General features: G+C 33.9%; 1 protein-coding gene across 5 annotated transcripts in view; it reads right to left on the reverse strand.

Moving 5' to 3' along the window:
• LOC150092901 (uncharacterized) overlaps positions 1 to 23101 on the reverse strand; it is a 143068-nt gene that overhangs the window by 11955 nt on the left and 108012 nt on the right. For all 5 annotated transcript variants that reach the window (XM_090414042.1, XM_090414041.1, XM_090414039.1 and 2 more), the window contains 2 exons: positions 11657 to 12102; positions 1503 to 1780 (listed from right to left, as the gene is read on the reverse strand). In XM_090414042.1, the coding sequence (XP_090270168.1) occupies positions 1503 to 1780; positions 11657 to 12102 (724 nt within the window). The remainder of the gene's footprint in view (positions 1 to 1502; positions 1781 to 11656; positions 12103 to 23101) is intronic.

The following is a 23101-nucleotide window of genomic DNA, read 5'->3' on the forward strand; positions in this document are numbered from 1 at the left end:
GCCAAATCAGAGAAATCTCAGCCTTGTTATAAAGTGGCAAAGTCAAATGAAATTACTGGCAATATGCGAGCTGTTTGGAAGCACATTGTGCAAATGATTTTAGAGGTTTTTCAAATGAATCTAAGTTAATTAAATCTCATTCTGAGAAAGTGAGTGATTCCAACCTGCTAAATTTAGATGCACAGCGAGAAGATCCTGAAGAATATGAAGAAAATTTAATCACTGACAAGCCCAAAGAGATTTCGCAGAACTTTCTGTACAATCGAAAATTTTAAACAGCAATTCTTAGAGACTGACCCTGGTGAAGAGAGAAGCAGTAAAATTTGCAGAAGAGGCAATAGGGCCATACCATCAGTTGTATGGACAAAAAAAAAAAAAAAAAAAAAAAAAAAACAGAATGCCCGCCAAACTACATTTGCTCAATTCTTTGTTAAGAAGTAGAATAATAAATTTATGTTCTGAATATGTTTTATTGTCTTTCAGCTTCAGTTTTTCTTTAACTAGGCCCTGAGACATACCCTAATTCTTTTATAAAAAAATTAAGGGTCAAAAAAGAAATTTGAGGAACGAATTATGCTTTTTCCCATATGTTATTATATTCGATTAATGCGTCTGTTTTAAAGAATGCATTAATCAAGGGATTACTGTATAGTCAATCTGGTTCCTACAGCTGTCTCCATGGCGTACCCATATAAATAATAATTTGTCAACTAATGTCAAAATTGCCAAATTCCGTGAGCTTGTTTTTGAATAGTGGAATGCTTCTTTCCGATGAGGTAGCTTTCCACATTAGTGACAGTCAACCATAAATGCCACATTTGGAGAAAAAACCTGGCAATATGAAAAGATTCTTCAAAAAAGTCTGCTATGCCCTCAAGAAGTTATGCATGCATTATTGGTCCCTTCTCTTTTTTTGATGAAATTCACTGATGAATGTTACATTGCAGTGCAGTGGAATTTCCTTATCCTTGAACTACAATGGTTAAATCTTTTAGATAGTACTTTTTTTGAGCATGAGTTGCATCCTGCCACTCTGCTTTGGATGTAGGATTGTTTCTGAATGATGTCTTCTCAAAAAGTGGATTGGGATAACTGGCTAGTTGCTTGTCCAACATGCTCACCTGATCTGATCCTGCTGGATTATTTTTTATGGGATCATGTCAAATCAGTTGTCTACTCATGAAAACTACATCCTTAAGGTCCGGATCACAAAAGCCATTTTTCAAACAACCAAGCAGCAAGTGAGTAATGTTTTCAGTGAGTTGGAAAACCAGTTTGCACAATGTTTCATGAAAAATGTCAGTATGTTGAAGGTTATAAATCTGAACTATAAAGCAATAAAACTAAGAATTAGGCTTTCATACACCATTTACAGTGCATTTTTATCATATCAAAAGTTAATAAATCACCCAGTAGATTCTTTACTATTATAAAACTTAGTGATAATATGACCTTTCTGTATTAGTACAATGCTCAACCACAGACAAACTCATAAAAAATACCTGCAGCAACTAATCCAGCTTTTGCTACCAATTCTGAAATAAATTTCTCTTTCTTTTCTCTTGCAGTCATCCTGGTTCGACTCCTGCTACGACTACGCCTTCTACTCCTATATCCATCTCTGCTAGAGCTCCGACGCCGCCGATAACGATCTCTGCTACTTCCCCTTCTCCTGTCACGGGTACGACTATGCCTATGTCTGTCTCGACTGCGACTCCTACTTTTCCTGCGATCTCTGCTTCTAGATCTTCGTGAGCTTCTTGGACTTCTCCTACGATATCTGAAAATTAATTAACAGGGAAAAGATTAACATTTTCTAACAAAAACACTCAACAATGTGATTTAAAATTGAAAGCATTTCAAAACAAGATATTTTTAAACATTTTGATCATGAATAAAATAAAAATAATATGGAAATTTGGGACAGCCATTCAAGCTGTATTCTTTATTGGCTTAAACCACAAACATGGTGAAATAATAAACAGATGTTATGCCAGCTGAGTGTTTCTCAGTTAAATATGGTGCAACTATTTTCATTATATAATTAGGGTGAAGAGTGAAAAGTCAGCTACTGGAATAAACCCAACTTCAGCAGAAATGTAGGCAGGTACTATCCACATAACGATCAAAGGATTACAGAAGTACCATGTCAACATAAGTGACATTAATGAAATGCAAAGTACACTAAAGCATGTGAGATATTGCTAAATAAAACTACAGGAAGCTTCCATGGCTCAGTCGGTATAGATAAAGCCCTTTGATCGGAAAGACCTGGGTTGGATTCCGGTCCACAATGTGAGGAACTTTTAATTGGTCTCTTTCGACTAAAGTTGAGTTATCTGGTCTCATACAGAGGATGAGGGTTTTTCATCCCTCGGAACAGGCAAACCGGTCCTGTGAACATACACACACGATTACAGTCATAAACGTGTCATTATTTTCTTTTGTTCTGTTTCCCTGTTTCATGGGAATGGAGTGAAGGGATTCAGTCTTTTTTTCCTGAATTCACCATAGAAAGCCTTGCACTATGACAAACTATTTCTCTGGTCCCTAGAGGTTTGCTATAGCAAACTACTGGTGACTGAATGGCAAAATATCAAGAAAACTGTGATCTAACAAATAGAATCTTGTGAGAAAGTTATTTTTAAAGATAGAAAAAACAGACTTCCATGGTAGATGTGGAAAATTGAAGATGTTCGTGAAAAGACAAAATGACACAAAGTTCCTGACTAGCAAACTGACATATACTCTGTAGAAAATTGTCAGAAAACTAAGTTACATGTAAAAATGGCCTAAAATTCTAGTAATGGGAAGATTTTAGGAAGAACATAGAAAATGTTTTAAATCTTTCAAGTTTTTAAAGAAAAGAAAGCTAAGAAACAGAAGAAAGAAACTGCCACCTAAGAAATTACAATCATAAAAGGAGTATATACTCTTGACGAGAGAAAAATCACCCATTTCCTGATATGTACCTTCAAGGTGGTCAAGGCTACTATGACAACAATACATTATTAAGTTTACCTTATTAGTAATCTCTTATCAACAAATTTACTCCAAATTAGTATGTTACTTGTCAGCACTCCAATATTACTGTATCTAACCTTTCGTTCTTCAGGCACTTGACTGAATCAATCTACTTAGATCATGGACTTCCTCTAGGTCTCTTTCCTGCCATTTTGGCATAAAGTGCTTGCTTTTATTATTATTATAACCTCCAGGGAGTCAGGGACTCATCAAGGAAGGCCACATACTACACACACCAGCTATCATAATCTTTTTTAAATTCATTTACACTACATGCACACACAACATCCAAAGGCAATTCATTCCAATCAAGCACTACTCTATGAGAGAAAAATCTAGCTCTAATCCCCATTCTAGACAGCATTCACTCTCAACTTCCATGGATACTCTTGCATCTTTTCCTCACCCTCCATAAAATTAACATTGCTGTATAGTCTACAAATGTAGACTACTACACTGTCTGTGTCTACAAATTCTCAATCTGTCTTCATAATCAGTGTTCCACAATCCTGATACCATTTAACACTCTCCGCTATATCAGAATTACAACGGAAACCAGGAGACCATACCTGTGTGCAATAGTCCAAGTGAGGTCTTAAAGCCTTGTAAAGAGGCGAAATGATTTCCTTATCTTTACATGTCAGTGTTCGTTTCAGCATTGCCATTATTCTCTAAGTTGAATTTACAATTTTTGCTATATGATCCCCCTGATCTTCAACTTCCTGTCTGCTAAAATTTCAGGATCCCTAGCCTCATCAGTTTCTTATAAAACAATCCCACCAATATAATATGACATTTGATATCTAATCACACCCAAGTGATTAGATATCAAATGCCACACCTCACATTTAATAACATTGAAATGACAGCCATTCTCACATGCCCACAATTCGAGCTAATTCAAGTCAATTCTGCAAGTACTGCATATCAACAGCACTCCTGATTACATTATCTATCTTTGGATCATCAGCAAATAGCTCTTTTTGCATGTCAAATCCTTCCCAATGTCATTAATGTACATATTGAATAACAATGGACCAAGCACCGACCTTTGAGGCAAAACGCTGGTTACCTTGAATCTTGCAGATTCACACTATCCCATATACGACTTCTGGATATCTGTGAATCAGCCATCCTATTATCCATGCCAACAGTTTATAACCCAATCCCATGCTCTGCAATTTATGTCTTGCATGCTGTATTCTGTCAAAAGCCTTAGTAAAATCCAAAAGTATCATGGTATATCCATTCCCCTTGTCTAACTCAGTGGTAACATTATAGAAACTGAGCAAGTTGCTAAAACATGACCTTCCCTTAGTAAACTCATCTTGTTCACTGCAAAGTACTGATTCTCTATTAACCCATTTCTGAATGCGAGCCCTAATCAACGTTTCCAAAATCTTCACCACCACTCCTGAGATACTGATCGGTCGATTGCTGGATACATGAGCCTTTGCACAACCCTCATGCAATGGGATTACCATATATTCTTTCCACTCCTGTGGAATCTTCCTTGTTTTGAGACTCAAATTATACAGCTTGGTCAAGGGAATAACCAGTTCATCTGAACACTCTTTTAGCATTCATGCAATAGGAACTGATATCTCATCAGTTCCTATTGCAGAATTCATATTCAGTTTGTGCAACAGCTCTAGTGCTAGCTCCTCATTCATATGAGTTTCCTCATATGGCAAAGATGTAGCAGTGAGTTCAATGTTGCTATACCAGGTTGATAGGTTTTAGCAAAATGGTTGCTCATTAGTTGAGCAATCACCTCTGCATCAGTTATCTGTCCATCTGCATTCAGCAGTTATTCTTTCAAATTCATTCTTTTGGGGTGTCTTTAACTTGCAGAGCCAGTTTCTTTTCATATTCAGACTCTGCTCTTACAGCATTTGCGACTCTTCTGGCCTACTGCTTATAATTATCATAACTGACAGCATCATTATGCTTAATTAGATTACAGATCCATTTCACTCCTGCTCTATTTATTCTTCAAACTCTAGGAACACATTTTGATATCGCATTAAGTATTTTTAAACACTTTCCAAGCACCGTTGATATCCTTCATATCCAATAACTGATACCACAGAAACCAGCATACCCCTCAGGTGGTCATATTTTCCTGCTTTGTAGTTCAGCAGGTAACCTTTTCTGAACAGAAAATTCATAAACTTGGCCACTTCCCAAGTGCATACTGCATGATCACTGCCACCAACTGGAAGCAGAATAGTTGTCTTTAAGTGAAACCTCTTCTGACACTATAATCAGATCTAACACTCTTGGACCACAAGTTCCTTCTGCTACATGCTGCTTGAAGAAGTTGCCTCGCAACAGCTCAGTAAGTTCAGTTTCAATTTTCTTATAACTACCCTATCAATGTTCAGATAATTAAAGTCCTCCATTATGATTATTCTTTTCGCACCCACTGTATTTATTTGGTGATGCATTTCTCTATCACTAGCAACTGGTCCACCAGGTCTGTAACAACACCACACTATGTATTTAATCTTGTTAGATTTCACCTCACACAAGATGGCTTCAGACTCACTGCCACATGAAAAATTGTTACTAGTATTGCATTCATAGGTTTCAAATCTAACTTGATTCAAATCATCTGTTTTACTAACCTTTTTTTCTCCCTAGCTCTGCTCACACATTCTTGAATGCTAACAATGTCAATTTCCTTTCTAATATCTTAAAATGTTAAACATGATTCTACCACTGATGCCAACTGTTCACTCCCTTACTTTTTCTCATACCTCTCATATCTGTGGTCTCTAGTCTTTCATTCAAATGCTTTATTTCTAATCCAACTTTCAGATCCATAAGTTAAAAAATACTTTGAACATTTTTTTATTTTGCTCTCTATAAATATTCTGTGACTGTTCTTCACTGTAATTTTTCAGTGAAACAATATAAACAATATAAAAATGAGTTTAAAATTTTTCACTACCTATTAACGTCAAGCTGGAATCGATTACTATATTTTACATATAATTATATATATTCTAATACTGTGAATTCGAATGATATAACCATTTCATGAGATTCATCATCTGCACTAATCGAGACTTAGCTGTATATGACTTTTTATTTTTTTAATGTTGCTCTTGCCTACAAAAGGTTATTTGCAAACCTGTAGTACGTTGTACTCTGGGTGTTTATTTTTTTTGTATTTTTAATTTTTATTTTTTACATTGTCTGGGCACCTTGCCCTATACACTAAACATGGAACTTTTCAAGCCACTTCAGTCACCCAATAAGCAGGGCAGCAGTCTCACATCAGGTGACAAAATTCATCTCACAAATTTGTCTTTTATGATAAACACAATAAAAACCAAGATCGCCTCAAGAGTCAGTGAACAACAGTAGTACATAGACATATAATGTGCCAAATGCAGGCAAACTCCCAGATCAATCTTTTTGGTTGCTTTTATACACAACATGAACCTGGTATTTGATTTCTTAGTAAATAAAGTTTATTTTAACATATTTATTACAATTTTAAATTACAGCCACACCCCAGTCACATAACATGTTAGGTTCCAGATCACTGTCATACAATAATCACTGCATCCCACCCCCCACACACACACCTGTAGATGCAATGGTTTAATAACATTTTAAACAGTCACATATGCACATGAATGATGAAAATAAAGCTTTAATTTATGTCAGTTATGCAAAATGAAAAATTTAGAATAATTTTTGCAAACATAAAACCTATTCTTAAGAGAACACACCAACCAGTTTGGTCAATATATCATTAAAAGTTCAGCAATAAGACTATCACATTTATTGATAACGGTAGTATTTACTAGTATCCCAATTTTCACTTTACTGTAATCAGTGGTGGGAAGTAAATTTAGCCTGTAGCATATTCCAGTGGGCAATACACTATTTTGTCACAAAATTTTAATTTTAGAATTTAATGTAATAAGGTTAAGTCCTCTTTGGCACTCATACTTTGAATTTTATCTGGCATTATTAACTCTCAACAAAACACTGAAATGCAGTGAGCAATGACATCACAAAAATGTGCATAGGCTGATTCACAGGAATGTCAATTTGCTAAAACCATCATATCGACAAATTCAGAATCAATCATATAATGACAGTTGATCATAACTGAAAAACACTGCAAGAGTGAATCCTCATAAGACAGAGACATACAAAAAAAGAAAAAAAAAAAAAATTAGACTATTTAGTGACATTCATGATGTGCCATTTATCTATGCAATAATACAACCCCTGGCAAACCACTTATCCAACTGTATAAACAAAACAAAGCAACATTATCGCAAAGTTTTAGAAATGGGTCATTTTACAAAAAGAAAATATATGTGAAATTACAAAAAGCATAAACATTATTCACGGAGAAATTTAAATGGTAATAAATATAGGCAAAGATCTGATGAAATGTTCTGGTTTTTATAGTTCATTTTCTTTCTGTTCTACAGTTTATGAATCTTAAGACAAACATGATGACTAACTTGTTGTTGGGGGTGACCTGCTAACTGCATATATTCTTGTGAACAGTTTGTGGGATAAACAAATGAGAGAAAAATCCCGCCACTTTCAACCAGATGATTTGAGGAATCTTTGTATCTTTGTAAAGCCAAGTCTTTCCAAATGAAGGGTGCTGCAATGTTTTCATAACTATATTATAGAAGTTCTGGAAAACCTGAAATTCACATTAGTCATGTATCAGTGACAAGCTGTAACTACCATACTTATGAAGATGAATGGTGCACTATTTGCAAAAGCATCAAAGTAAACCTCAGTAAATAAAAAGTCACATCGTAGAAATTTCAACCAAGCTGTGTTAAGTTATTCTGATGGTTATTTTTTTTAGGAGCTGCCCTTCATCATCATCAAATTCTGCCATGTACCCTCAAGGGGTGCACAGGAAATGATAGTAATATATGAAAAAAATTACATCATTACTAACTTCCTATCTAGCAATATCAAAATCGGAGATGTTAATTTCTCTCTTATTCCATATGAATTTATTCAGTTGACTTCCCACCATACCAGCTTTGTTGATTCTGTTGATTATTTCCATATTTAATTGACCATTTTCACTAAAATTCGTGCCTAAGTAGCTAAAATGTTTTACTTGTTCCACAGGTTCTCCATTCACAACACAATTGACATTTTCAATGATTCTGCCTATTTTCATTGTCTTTTTATTGCTGACCTTCATACCAAATTTATTACTACAGTTATTCAATTTTTAGTCAGAGAATCTTGCAGACTTGTAGCAGATTTATTTAGAAGTATAACATCGTCCACATAAAGCAAAGAGCTGACATTAACATCTCCGATTTTGATATCACGTTTAATACCACTTTCCTTCATAATGTGATCCATATAGATAATGAATAACAGAGGGGATAATGTGCATCCTTGTCTCACACCAGATTTAACATTAAACCATCTTCCTGTACTTCCTTCAATTCTAACTGCTGACTTACAACTCAAATAAAGACTAAGTATTGCTTGATATAATTCCCCATTGACACCATATAACTGTTGCGTATTGAATAGCTTCTCTCTTGGCACCTTGTCATATGCCTTTACCAAATCGACAAAACTTAAATACAGATCTTTGTTATATCCCCATGCTTTCTCGACTATTTGTCGTAAAGTGAAGATCTGATCCTGACAGCCTCTATTTGGCCTGAATCCAGCTTGTTTTTCACCAAGCTTTTCTTCCACAATTCTTCTCAACTGTTTCTCAAGTATACTTGCATAGATCTTGCCAGGAACAGTCAGTAGGGAAATACCTCTGTAATTCTCACATGCAGTTTTATTTCCCTTTTTATATATGGGTACTATTAGAGCTCTATTCCAATCATCGGGAATTCGTCCCTATGTCCAGGCTTTCTGAACTATTTAGTGCAGTCATTGTAAGACTTCTATACCAGCATTTCTGGTTGAATATCATCTACTCCTGCTGCCTTTCCACATTTCAAGCCTCTGATGGCTTTATCTAATTTAAGTATGGATATGTATTCCTGACTGCATGCCTGGTCAGTGTTTTTTACCACTGTGCTGTCATCACTGCTTGTTTCATTTAGCAGTTTTTCGAAGTAATTACTCCATACTTCAAGGATATCTTTTTCTCCCGTTTTCATGTCACCTTTATCATCTCTAACTCTTTTTACAGAACTCTTTCCTCCATTGCTAAGGTTCTTCAACAACCTCCAGAATATTTTGCCACCTTCTTGATATTTATTTTCTACGTTCTTGCCAAAGTCCTCCCATGACTTTTGTTTAGCTCGTTTGTGCACACTGTTTAGCTTTCTTACATTTGTCTCTGTATTCTCTAAGAGCACAAGCTGACTTATTTGCCAGGAATTTTTGATTTGCTTTCTTCTTTTCCTTCACTGCCTCTTTAACTTCCTGTGTCCACCATGGGGTTCTAATTTTTCTATCCTTGCAGACAATTTCACCACATGCCTCTAGCTGAATCAATCAGGGCTTTCTTGAAGGCTTGCCACTGAATCTCCAAGGTTTAATTCCTGCTCTCAAACTCTTTCATTTTTTCTTCAATAATCTTTGTGTATTTTAGTCTACAGTTCACATCCGATAGCTGCTCAACTTTTATTCGCTTTAAAACTTTCTTACATGTTATTCTTCTCAATATGAAATTCAATTTTATACTGCTCAAGACTAAATAGTGATCACTTCCAATTTCAAATCATCTGTACACTCTGGTGTCCTGCACAAGGGAGAAAACATCACTATCAACAACACTGAGACTTTTCTTATTCCTTACCTCTTCTCCCCTTGTGAATTTGTGCACATTTTTATGTTGGAACATGGTGTTAGTAATAACCAGTCCATGTTCTGTGCAGAAATCCAACAGATATTTGCCATTATTATTAGCTTTGCTCTTTTCTCCAAATTTTCATAAACATTTTTGTATGTCTGACAATCACTTCCTACTCTGCTATTTAGATCCCCAACATGGACCAACTTTTCCTTTTTCATTCTGTCAGTAGCTTTCTCTAGAGCCTCAAAAAATTCCTCTCTTCTAACTTAGTAGAACCTTCTGTGGGACCATAGGCACAAATAAGTCTCATTGTCCAGTTCCCCATTCTCATATTTGCCCACATTACTCTACTTGAGACTGACTGCCATTCAAGAAGATTAGCCTCGTATTTTGTGTTGAATACTATGGCTACTCCTTCTTTTCCTTGTCATTGCCTGAATACAAAATTTTGTATTTATTGCTCAGAAAGATCTCACCAGTTTTTGTCTTTTTTGTTTCAGTCACCCCTATTATATCGATCTGCTACTTATCTAATTCCTCAGCTAGCTCCATTTCTTTGCCATTCAGGCTTCCTATGTTGATAGTACCGATCTTTAACTCTGGTGATGTTGACTTGGAGTGTGTTTTCAGATTTGTTCCAGTAGCTGACTTTTCGCTGTTCACCCTGGTTCCCTGGCGAAAACAATGGGGGGGGGGGGGCCTTGTTTAACCAGGCAACGTCACAGTCAGCATGAAATTTTGTCATGTTGTACTATCATAGAAAAATTAATAAAAATTATTTCCTATTACAAATACAGTTCTAAGGGTCATTTTGCATAAAGACTTAAAGAAGTCATTTTCTACTAGAAGTAAATCATTAAGTATCCTATGAAGCCTCTATCCTTTGAAGAGTATGATCCACCAGAGAATACCCACTTTTACAGTTAGAGCATACATAAGAGACCATGTTTTCCCCAATTTGCCTAAAAGGGAATATTGTATCACTCCAGTTTCCTTCATCCAGTCAACTCTGAGAATGATAATTTATGTACGATGACTCTCACAACAGCAAACACCGCTACATCAAACTATTTCCAAAGTTTGCTATAGCAAGAAATGACTGCATATTTGCAAACTTGTGAGTGTTTTCTGAACTGTATAACTATCTAATGTATGACTTTAGTTTAGCATTTTGTAGTAAAGTATAAAATAATTCTTCTATAGACTAAGATAATTAATTATAGCAATGCATTGACTGTTGTCAATGCATTGTTATAATTTACTCAGAATTGCAAGAGTTTTACACATCTAAGTGTTATAATTTGGTCAAAAAAAACAAGTTTTACTTAATAATTTGAATTCTATATATCATTTTTCTATTATGGCCAATTCTAAGGTTTTAAGGTGTTGCAATCTGCTGCTATACTAGCTGAAAATACAGAGACAGGTCCGATTTATAAGATTTTAATCCAAGAGAATCAACTATCTTGGTGGAACCTGTGAAATTTTCCAACACTGCAAGGTAAAAGAGGGTTAAAAAAAAAAAAGAAAAAGGAAAAAAAAGGAAGATGAGATGAGAGAATTAACTATTTTGCCACTTCCGATTATTAATTATGCTAATTTGCAGAAACAGCTGACTTCTTGCAATAATATGATGAGTGTATAATCAAGTATAATATCATTATATTTTATTTCTTACCTTAAAGTAATGTATACAAACTGTCTTCAAAACTGATATAAAACTAAATATATCTGATTATTTTGATGACAGTGTATATGCAATAAATTTATGTTTTTAAAGACAATAAAAACATTTAATTCTAGAATAAACAACTGTGCAAATGTAGATTGCTACAAATATAAAATTACCGCTCTCTAGAACTTCTCCTATCTCTGCTGCGACTTCTGTGACGTTTGTCATGAGGACTTCTTGTACTTCTATCCCGCGTCAATCGACCCCTGCTTCTACTTCTACTCTTTCTATCTCTACTAGATCCTCTTTTGTCTCTGCTTCTACTACGGTGATGCTCCTTTCCATGGCCTTGCCTCTCTCTACTTTTACTTCTACTCTTGCTTCTCTTTTTAATAGAATGAACAGAGGTGCTGCTACTGCAACTGCTGCTTCGACGGTGTGGACTTTTATCACCACCTGAACTACTATGATGAGGAGGACTTTTTTCTTCACATGAACTTGTGTGGTGTAAAGGACTCTTCTCTCCACCAGAACTGCTGTGATGCTTTGGACTTTTGTTCCCACATGAACTTGTACTGCTGCGACTACTACTGCATTCTCTATTACTTCCAGGACTTTGTTCCTGTTGGGAAAATGGGCGTCTTTCAGGGAGATGTAAAAACAGAGTTAGTATATTGGCAGAAATCAAAATTTATGCTTATAAAGTATTAATTAAACTATTATATTCATTTAAAATAACAAAAGCTACTTTGAAATGCTGCATATTAATTTCAACTTTCATTCACAATTTTATTAAGTCATACTGAACAAATTCAAGAAGTTCTGATTAAAGCACAGTTTTATATATATAACTGTGTCCTTTGCTTCATATATCACTAATCAGACTTGTTCTAAATTTATATCTATAAACAAATTGTAGATACAGAAGTATGTACTGAATATAAAAATATTCTTGCATCAATTTCCTGATATGTACCCTCAAGGTTCAGGAATATTATTCCAAAAAAAAAGTGTAAAGGCTATAACTATACATTTCCAAAAAAGGATGAAAACTCTTGTTTTAACAAGGGAATGATGAACAAAACTTTCACTAAAAGTTATCAGGCAGTCCTGTATCACGAGAAAGTAATCACACCTGTATCAGGTAGACCACTGGAAACATGAATGATTTCTTATGGTGTATCTGATATAAGTATGATTACTTTCTCATGAGTAGGACTTGGCATTTCAGAACATGAAATATGTGCTTTTGTTTAAAATGTCATCTCTCACTCACTCCCTCATTCAAGTGCAATATCTAGGTAATTCAAAAAGTGGTGCCTTGTAAGAAAAGCTATCAAAAATAGTACAAATTTATATTTGCTGCTACTTGGCTAGAAAGATGATTATCCTTTTCTAAAATATTTAAGATTTTAAAATTAAAGTAATGAAATTCTTACTATAAAGTTAATTAATTAAATAATTACAAATGAATTCAATATTTTAACTTTAATTCATTTAAATGTCTAGTTCCCATTTGAAAAAAAAAAAGAAAAAAAAAAGCATTAAATCATCTGTAATACAAAGATTAATTGTCTTAAATGAATCCATTTGCCAAGAAACAGCCTAAATTTCAATAAAATTTGAAAACCATTACACATTACAGGTGCAAAGGACACTGCAAGAACATGATTCCAATATTGCTTCTTTGCTTAATACAATGAATAATGCATTGGTTGTATATCAGACTGGTGTTTAGGGTATTTCAGTAATAAGGTATAATATATTTTTTATATTTATTATATATTAAAAATTAAATAAGTTATATATTCATGTTGAAATATATGCAGCATTTAGCATAGAACTTCACTGCCTCTTTCATTCCATCTACTTCTGTTCTTTGGAAGTCTCCTCCCATTCTGCCTTCCTCAAAGATTACAACCTCTAGCTGTTCAAGCAAAATGTGAACAGATTCCTCCTTTCTTCTATTCCTCTTGCCCACACATGGCACTAATGTGCTATAGGTCTTGTGGCCTTTCATGTGTGGATCAGATATTAAAAATAAAAATATTTTAAATACTTCAAAAAAAAAAAAAAAAAAAAAAACATGAGCCTCTTCAGGGTTTATACTACAGTACAATGACTACAAAGTTAATGAATCACTTTATTATTACTCAAAGTCTATGATTTACTTATAACTTATCAGTGCATTCTGCAAATTTTTGAAAACTTTCTTGTTATGAAAACTACCACAAGAAAATTTATTCTTCATAAGTATGGGGACACCATATTTGGTTATGAATAACCATTAATAAAACAGTCATATCCAAACTTGTCATCATTAAAATAGAAGAGGCACAAAACAAAATTAAAAGTGTCAGAATCTGCAATTTATAATATAGAATTAGTTTTGTCAATTTCATCAAGCTTTAGTAAATGGAAGTTTTTCCACTTAATTATACTATAAATTAAAAATACCAAGAAATTATGTAATTTGTTTAATCATTTATCCAAGTGTAAGCAAACAAGTTTGCTCCTGAACTATTTTCAGGACTAGGGCAACTCATATATATATATATATATATAGAAGCTTATGACTTCACATCACTTACCTTAGTATCCCATAATGCAAAGCACATCCTTATGGGTATGTATAATGCTATGCATTATGGGAAAGGTCACTACCCAGACCAGTTTTGACCTTTATTGGGGTCTCTTCAGTGGGAACCAAACCCAGAGGTGATACCAAGGTTGAAGAGTCATATTTTCATATATGAGTTGCCAAAAAGGGTCACACCTTATTATTCAATTATTCTGGATTAGAGATAGTTGTTGGAAGTTTTTCCACTTGGTTATACTATAAATTAAAGATACCAAGAAATTTTATACTTGGTTTAATCCTTTATCCAAGTGTAAGCAAACAAGTGAAGAGACCTCAATAAAAGTCGAAACCGGTCTGGGTAGTGACCTTTCCCACAATGCATAGGATACTAAGGCAAGTGATGTGAATTCATACGCTTCTATATATACGAGTTGCCCCAGTTCTGAAAATAGTTCAGGAGTAAGCTTGTTTACACTTGGATAAAGGATTAAACCAAGTGTATAATTCTTAGTATCTTTAATTTAAAGCTTTAGTACAGTCAGCACTTGAATGATGGTGATCTGGACTTAGAATGTTCAATGATAAAGGAATATAATCCAAGACAAGCCAGCACTTTGACTACTTATGACCAGGATTCTAGAAATACAACTTAAATCCACTAGTCACAAAAACACTTTACTCACCCAAAGTGTTGGTCTATTTTTTATAAATATTATTACAGGCAGTGTTTGAAAAACCTAAATGTTATGATGACATAACAAAATAATACCTTCTTTAACTCTCATTACACATTACATGCAATTATACAAAAATATACTTTCCTTTAACGTGGGTTTAAAATTTACAACACAATATAGTTCACAACTTTAATAGTATTAAAATTTACTTTCATTATGTATGATTTTCAAGCATTTAATTACACTAAAGTACTTCATGTTGCAAACTGGAAAAATAAGCTTAGGACAATGCTATATTACAATCATACATCTACTTAAGGGTAAAAGATGTTGGAAGAATAAGAGACACTGTATTTTTCCATGTATAAGACTATACTTTTTTTCGACCAAAAATTGGGGATCATCTTATACATGTAGGTTGAGAGATCCGCTGCTGCTGTGGCGAAAGTGTCAGTACCCTGTCTCCACGAACAGGCTTCCGCAAATCACTGGCCTTTGTTAACTCTGTTGATTGATGTCGTTAACGGCTGATTCTGAATAAACCAATCAGAACTTTGAAAGCATTCATACATCTACAACTTGTTGGCAGGATAAGTCAATATATTAACAAAATTTTGAGCGCTAGCCCATAAAAATGTCCGAAAATAAAAAACGATATGCCCGGAACTGAGAGTGATGCATAATTTCTTAGTATATATCTTAAAAATATTACCTAATTACTAAATATACTTTGAATATTTAAAAAAATATCAAATGTGTTCTGTTTTATGTTTTAAAATATTGATTTCTTAATTTTGGGTTCAAAAAAGGTAGGGTTTGTCTTATACACGGAAAAATATAGTATATACAAGTACTACAGTATTTAGATTGTGCCAATTTTAATTTGTTATAATTACCAGCTTCTTATATTGTTAATGAAATTATATTGCTAGAAAATACAATTAATTTGTTTTATAATAGACTGTATTACATATCCCGTAACAATATGTTATGTGTACTTCATATATGTGTACAGTTAATATTGATCTAAATGAAGCATGATTTGATTAAAAATTTATTTAATTGGAAATAACTGGAATTTAATTTAAATGTATTCATGATATGAAAATCTTTATCACTGTTTATAAATAAAAGTAGCAGAACTATAACACATAATGGCAACTTATTTTAATTACTCCATGACAAACAAATTTTGTGTGTGACATCTAGCTGAGCATTCATGGAGTGAAAAGAACACAATATATTCTGCCTTGAGAGAAATTATGGGATATTTTGTGGATATTTACGAAGTGTTTCATACAGAAAGAAAAATGTTTAAAAGTTATCAACTGTGATGTTGTGACAATGACACCAAAACAACTATTGTGGGAAGAAGACATGCCAGGTTAATGTTTTAATGTCTGTTCTAAAACGTGACAAGCATGTGTGTTTACAACATACACCATTGTTTTACCATTTACAATGTATGAAAAATAGAAGATGCAGCTGGTGATATTTTTAGTTTCAACAAAAACACACTTGATGTCTGTTTTTTTTTTCATAGTCTTTCATGAACTGTATGAAAAGTTTTTAAAGTTCTGAGCCTTAAAAGGAGATAAAAGGAAGGAAGAAGTTAAAGATTACTGGATTAAGATTTTCATGTAGTACTATCATATCCTGTACACCCCTTGGGGGTACATGTCAGAAATTTGATGGATTAAGTTATGACTTGTAGAGAAAATTGGCAACTAAAATTGCAAATGTTTTTGTGATTCTTTAAAAAGAAATGCTATAGCGTTCGGATTAAGGATTTCAGATCCAGAAGTTTTATTTCCAACTTTGAAAATAAAACTTCTGTAATAAATTTGTTGGCAGCCACTTGAAATCAAATAACTTGACAATGAATGAGATGTTTTAAAGTTAAAAAAAAAAAAAAAAAAAAAAAAAAAAAAAAAAAAAAAAAAATTAATGCATCTAGAACGATGCTCAAAATGCACTTGTCCCTGATAACTTGCCTGTGGCTAGTGGGTGAAAGAATTTCTGGAGCCCTGCTTATGACATTTATTGTATGGTGCTCAGCCAAGTCTAGACAAAACAAAACGTAACAAGCATGCTTGTTTACAACATACACCATTGTTTTACCCTTTACAATGTCTGAAAAACAGAAGATGCAGTGCTGGTGATATTTTTGGCTTCAACAAAAACACATTTGATGTCTGTAGATGCTGTATGGTCACTCCTGTACAACACAGGGTTTTGGGAGTAAAGTCTTCTGCTAGAATAAGTAGTAGGGTCACAGCTTCCCTTTCCATACACAGTTTGTAGGACAATCACAAACATCTATGCCCATGACAGGATTCAAACCTGCAATCTCTTGGCTGGAGAGCGTGTCTGCTCTCCAGCCAAGAGATTGCAGGTTTGAATCCTGCCACACCATCGACCACCAATAAATGTAAAATGGTAGCAATGCCCACACAAATGATGTGCTTGAGTGTTCTAACAAAAAAGGTGAGGTGGCAACAAGAATCAGCCAGGCCTTGGATATTCTTCATAGGATAGTGGCAACCATCATAATAAAGTAAGAATTAAGAGGAATATTAAGAGCAGGAGTCAAATGCAATATCCAATGACAACTGAGTAGTAAATAAGACTTATTGCTCATGCTGAAAAATTAATGATTTGGATTCAGGATTAAACTAAACATCATGCACCACTGAGTTTGTGAATGAGTTAGGAAAAAGCAAGGAGCATTTTGAGAATCTAAAACAAGAGCGGCGAGAGAGGCATGCTGGTAGAGGTTGGATTGTTATATATAAAGCAAAGAACAATTTTCACAAAATCCAAGTGAGAGTCAAATCCATTAGTTCATATGAAGAAGCAGATTGTATGTTTTTGGAAAACTTTAGCTAAAGTATATTACTGAAACTTTATGGTTCTATACTTGAATAAATAACATTAGCTAAAATTAATGAGAAAGTGCTCATTGGATATTTAATGCAAATGAAACTGGACCCTGTGGAAAATTCATAGATCCCAGAATTCAACCCAGAAAGTACCTGCAAAACAACTGATCTTTACCAGGTCATAATGCTTCCAAAGATATCCTTTTGCTTGGGTCCAATCCTGCAGGTGATTTTAAACTAAAACTTAGTGAGATATCATTTCAGAAATGGTTTTCAAAACCCATTCAAAGGGATTCCTTCTAGTTGTTTGAAAATCTAATATAAATGCTTGATTACACAAAACATTTTTGAGAACTGGTTCAGCAATAATTTTAGTCTAGCTCTTCAAATAACTATTATATTTGTGAACAAAATGTCCAAATGCAGAATAACAATTTTAAATGTACTTGTTAATGACAAGTATGACAATTATTTACTTTTTAACACTGCAGATACCATATGATTCGACTTACAATACAACTTTCAGTAAGCAACTATGCATAAGACTGAAGACTGCTTGTAATTAAGTGCTAAACTTGCCAGATACAGAACATCAGAAAAAAAGAGCAAAATAAATTATATAAAAAAATTGCACACTAATATTTATAGTTTTATCTTATGCAATAATCTGCTACATTTAAATATCTTACTTCATGCATTCAAATAAAATTTAAAAAAAAAGGTGCAAGCTTCTAATAGCCTTTCCAAAAGTATCAGAATTTAAACTCATCAGAATACCTCTGGAACTAACAGATCATTTCTGTAATTTTCAACATTAATCAGAATCCAAAACATTAGTGAAAGCACTTTGGATACGGACAAATAGTTTGCAAAAACCATTACCTAGTCAAGTGAAATGGTACTATTAGAGACCACCACATGTTGCAATGTTTTCAGATTGGGAGGGAGGGGAGTTGATTGGTAATAGTTACAATTAATAATTGAATAGTTACTGATGTTACAAGGATCCCTTTGGAATAGTGAAACAGGTTCAGTTAACATTTTTTCAATTAAAGAAGTTGACTTTTTCTATTTTCAGTTTCTGAACTCCGAAAGAACTAAAGCCAATAGTGAAATCTTCTATGCATAATTATCAGTATTTCAGAATTGATTTATTATTATTGTAAGCACTGTCAAAGTCAAAAAAATCTACTCTCATTAGAAGATTATTTTACATGAAAAGTGGTGAATGGATGGCATCTCATACTCCATCTACTATCCACTGTTTTATATTAACTCAAAGGAATGCAAAGGGGGTGAAATCCCAATGAAAGTGCACAAGAAATAAAATCTCTTTAAAGTTAAGAACTGGTGAAACTGAAAGCCATGCTCAGAGTGTGATATGATCAGAAGTTAAATTCTGGTCAAAATGTTGAAGGAAACTGTTTCCTAAAGTTAACAGTATAAATTGTATATGCTATACTATATACAAATATTAAACTTTCCTTCTTCCAGTGATAAGGAGAATGAAGTTATCCTTATAGTATAAGACAGTATCACAACTATGCTCTCGCCCCCCCCACTGGATATCAATGCTAATTATGCATGACCTAGAATGAAGAATGCTTCAGTTTTTAATTTTATTTAGAATTTTTGAAAACAGTACATTAATATATAAAATAACAACACTTTTTACATAAATTGTTGAGCCTACCTCTGCTATACTGGGGAGAGTGCCCAGGTGTATACTCCACCCAGGTTATTAGTTCTGATAAGCCAACAACAAAATTGTACTTGAAACAGTAAAATAATATTTCTAAAGTAATGAAATTAATCTACTAAAGTTAAAATATATTAACCACAAAGCATTGATATAATTACTGTCTGCTGTCATGGACAATTTAGAGATCAAGTCCACTCATGACACGGATTATATGCTTTTGAAATTTCCAAGTTCCAAGTATAAATTTGCTTGACTTATACTATATAGCTAACATTATCTCTAACTCCAAACAAAGCAGATCTTTATAATTATTATTTTCCTAGGTTTTCAGACTGTGATTTACATTCTCAACCCAAATACCGGTGCTCAATTTTTGGGATGCAGATTTTGATGGTAATAACCATTACATTTATTTTTTTTTTTTCAGTTTCCTAAATTTGATAAAGGATAATCATTGCAATTTTTACAATTATTACACTTCATGTCAGCTTTTCTTTCGAAATCCCCCTCCTGCTTTTTTTAGCAATTACTAATCTCATTTTTAAAGAATATCTCATAAATGAAGCAATTCTACACCTACTTGTTGATATTTTAAATTTTATATTGGACTTACTTTCATCTGCAATAACTCAGCTGTTGCAAAAGCTTTAAATTTTAAATTTAAATTTGAAAATGTTGAGTTAGAGGAAGAAAGTTATGGAAAATGTTTTGTCATCCCTTATGTGGTGATGAAGATTACAGCTTCAAGAAAGGATCATCCCTAATTCCTGATAATCATACACTGGTGTCCAAAAGCTAAAGATGAACCTACATTTTTACCTGTATATGAAAAATTTTTCATGACTACAGTCAAATATGGACAAATTTATTGCCAGCATACTAATAAATTATGTTACACAAATATCTTATAAATTTGATACAAGTTAAATTTCAATACACTTTTGGCAAAAGTTACAAATTTCCAAAGTATGTAGTTATGTAATTAATGTACAGTATTTACAGAAAACTATGCAGAGAGACAGTTTTTTCTATAGTATGGAGAAAACTATGTATGGAATACGTCCACCCTGAATTGCAATGTAGCTCACAACATTGTACCATGCTTAGCACAGAGTGATTCAGAGAGTTCTTGAGGCAAACAGGCACACTTCTCCTTCAGAGAAAGGATAAGGCCTTGTTTTCTGGAGGGGAATTTCGAGCTGCAATGCATCTCCCTATTGTGCCCCAAAAGTGTTTTTTGGGGAGTGTGCTGGCCACTTGATTCAATTAATATCCTGTCTCCACTGCTGGTACTGTCATCCATAAAAATAAATTCTTGGCCTTCAGCACCATGGAACAATTGAACATGACACTGAAGAACTTCGTTGCAATAGCATTCACCAGTCATAGTCCCTTCTTCCAGCACTTGTGGCTTGGTATGTCTATTAAACATAACGCCTTCCAACAACAAACCCCAGGACTGCCGTATCCATCTCCTATAAGAATATTCTTGTGATGGCAAGCAGTACCACTTCCATGCTAGATCAAGTGTTGTCTAGAATTGGAGCAAAAACTAAAACAACTCTCATCTGAAAAGAGTACATTAGCCCATTGATGTCTTGTCAAATTTTTATGGAAACAATACAATTGAAAACACGCTCTACAATAAGCAGTGGATAAAAGGACGCAGACTAGACATTTGGGCATATTGGGGCCTACCTATCACAGACATCTTGCCACAGTTTGTCAAGATATCTCTGTACCTGTGCTTGAATGGAGCCACCTTACAAGCTGACCTGCCATAGTGTGTTGATTACATTTTGTTATTATAACAATGAGACTTATTTGGGCCTATGGTCTCACAGAAGGTTCTACTAAGGTAGAAGTGGAGGAATTTTTTGAGGCTTTAGAGAAAGCAACTGGCACAATGAAAAAGAAAAAGTTGGTCCTTGTTGGGGATCTAAACAGTAGAATAGGAAATGATTGTCAGAAATACAAAAATATTTTGAGAAAATTTGGAGAAAAGAGCAAAGCTAATAATAATGGCAAATACCTGTTGGATTTCTGCTCAGGACATGGACTGGTTATTACTAACACAATGTTCCAACATAAAAATGTGCATAAATTCACATGGAGAGAAGAAGCAAGGAATAAGAAAAATCTCATTGACTATGTTATTGTTGATAGTGATGCCTTCTCCGTGGTGCAGGACACCAGATTGTAAGGTTTGAAATTAAAAGTGATTACTATTTAGCCTTGAGCAGGATAAAATTGAATTTCATATTGAAAAGAATAACATGTAAGAAAGTTCTAAAGCGAATAAAAGTTGAGCAGCTCTCAGATGTGAACCGTACACTAAAATACGCAAAGATTATTGAAGAAAAAAATGAAAGAGTTTGAGAACAGAAATCAAACCTGATTGATTCAGCCAGAGAGGCATGTGGTGAGGTTGTCTGCAAGGATAGAAAATCAGAACTCCATAGTGGACACAAGAAGTAAAAGATGCAGTGAAGGAAAAGAAGAAAGCATATCAAAAGTTCCTGGCAAATAAGTCAGCTTGTGCTCTTAGAGAATACAGAGACAAATGTAAGAAAAAGAAACACTGTGAAAAATTAGCTAAACAAATGTCATAGGAGGACTTTGGCAAGAACATTGAAAATAAATATCAAGAAGGTGGCAAAATATTCTGGAGATTGTTGAAGATGCTCAGAAATGGAGTTAGAGATGATAAAGGTGACATGAAAAATCCTTGAAGTATGGAGTAATTACTTCGAGAAATTGCTAAATGAAACAAGCAGTGATAGCACAGTGGTAAAAAACACTCAACAGGGATACAGTCAGGAATACATATCCATACTTGAAGTAGAAAAAGCCATCAAAGGATTGAAATGTGGAAAGGCAGCAGGAGTAGATGATATTCGACCAGAAATGCTGGTATAGAAGTCTTACAGTGGCTGCACTAAATAGTTCAGAAAGCCTGGACAGATGGACGAATTCCCGACGATTGGAATAGAGCTCTAAAAGTACCCATATATAAAAAGGAAAATAAAACTGAATGTGAGAATTACAGAGGTATTTCCCTACTGAGTGTTCCTGGCAAGATCTATGCAAGTATACTTGAGAAACGGTTGAGAAGAATTGTGGAAGAAAAGCTTGGTGAAGAACAAGCTGGATTCAGGCCAAATAGAGGCTGTCAGGATCAGATCTTCACTTTATGACAAATAGTCAAGAAAGCATGGGAATATAACAAAGATCTGTATTTAAGTTTTGTCGATCTGGAAAAGGCATATGACAAGGTGCCAAGAGAGAAGCTATTCAATACGCTAGTTATATGGGGCATTATATCAAGCAATACTTAGTCTTTATTTGAGTTGTAAGTCAGCAGTTAGAATTGAAGTACAGGAAGATGGTTTAATGTTAAATCTGGTGTGAGACAAGGATGTATATTATCCCCTCTGTTATTCATTATCTATATGGATCACATTATGAAGGAAAGTGGTATTAAACATGATATCAAAATCGGAGATGTTAATGTCAACTCTTTGCTTTATGCAGATAATGTTATACTTCTAAATAAATCTGCTACAAGTTTGCAAGATTCCCTGACTAAATTGAATAATTGTTGTAATAGATATGGTATGATGGTCAGCATTAAAAAGACAATGAAAATAGGCAGAATTGTTGAAAATGTCAACTGTGTTGTGAATGGGGAATCAGTGGAACAAATAAAACATTTCAGCTACTTAGGCATGATTTTTAGTGAAGATGGTAAATTAAATATGGAAATAATCAACAGAATC

The sequence above is a fragment of the Typopeltis vanoorti genome, chromosome 24, assembly GCF_054136105.1.
Source record: "Typopeltis vanoorti isolate ZY-2024b chromosome 24, IOZ_Tvanoo_1.0, whole genome shotgun sequence".
In the NCBI taxonomy this organism is placed as follows: Eukaryota; Metazoa; Arthropoda; class Arachnida; order Uropygi; family Thelyphonidae; genus Typopeltis; species Typopeltis vanoorti.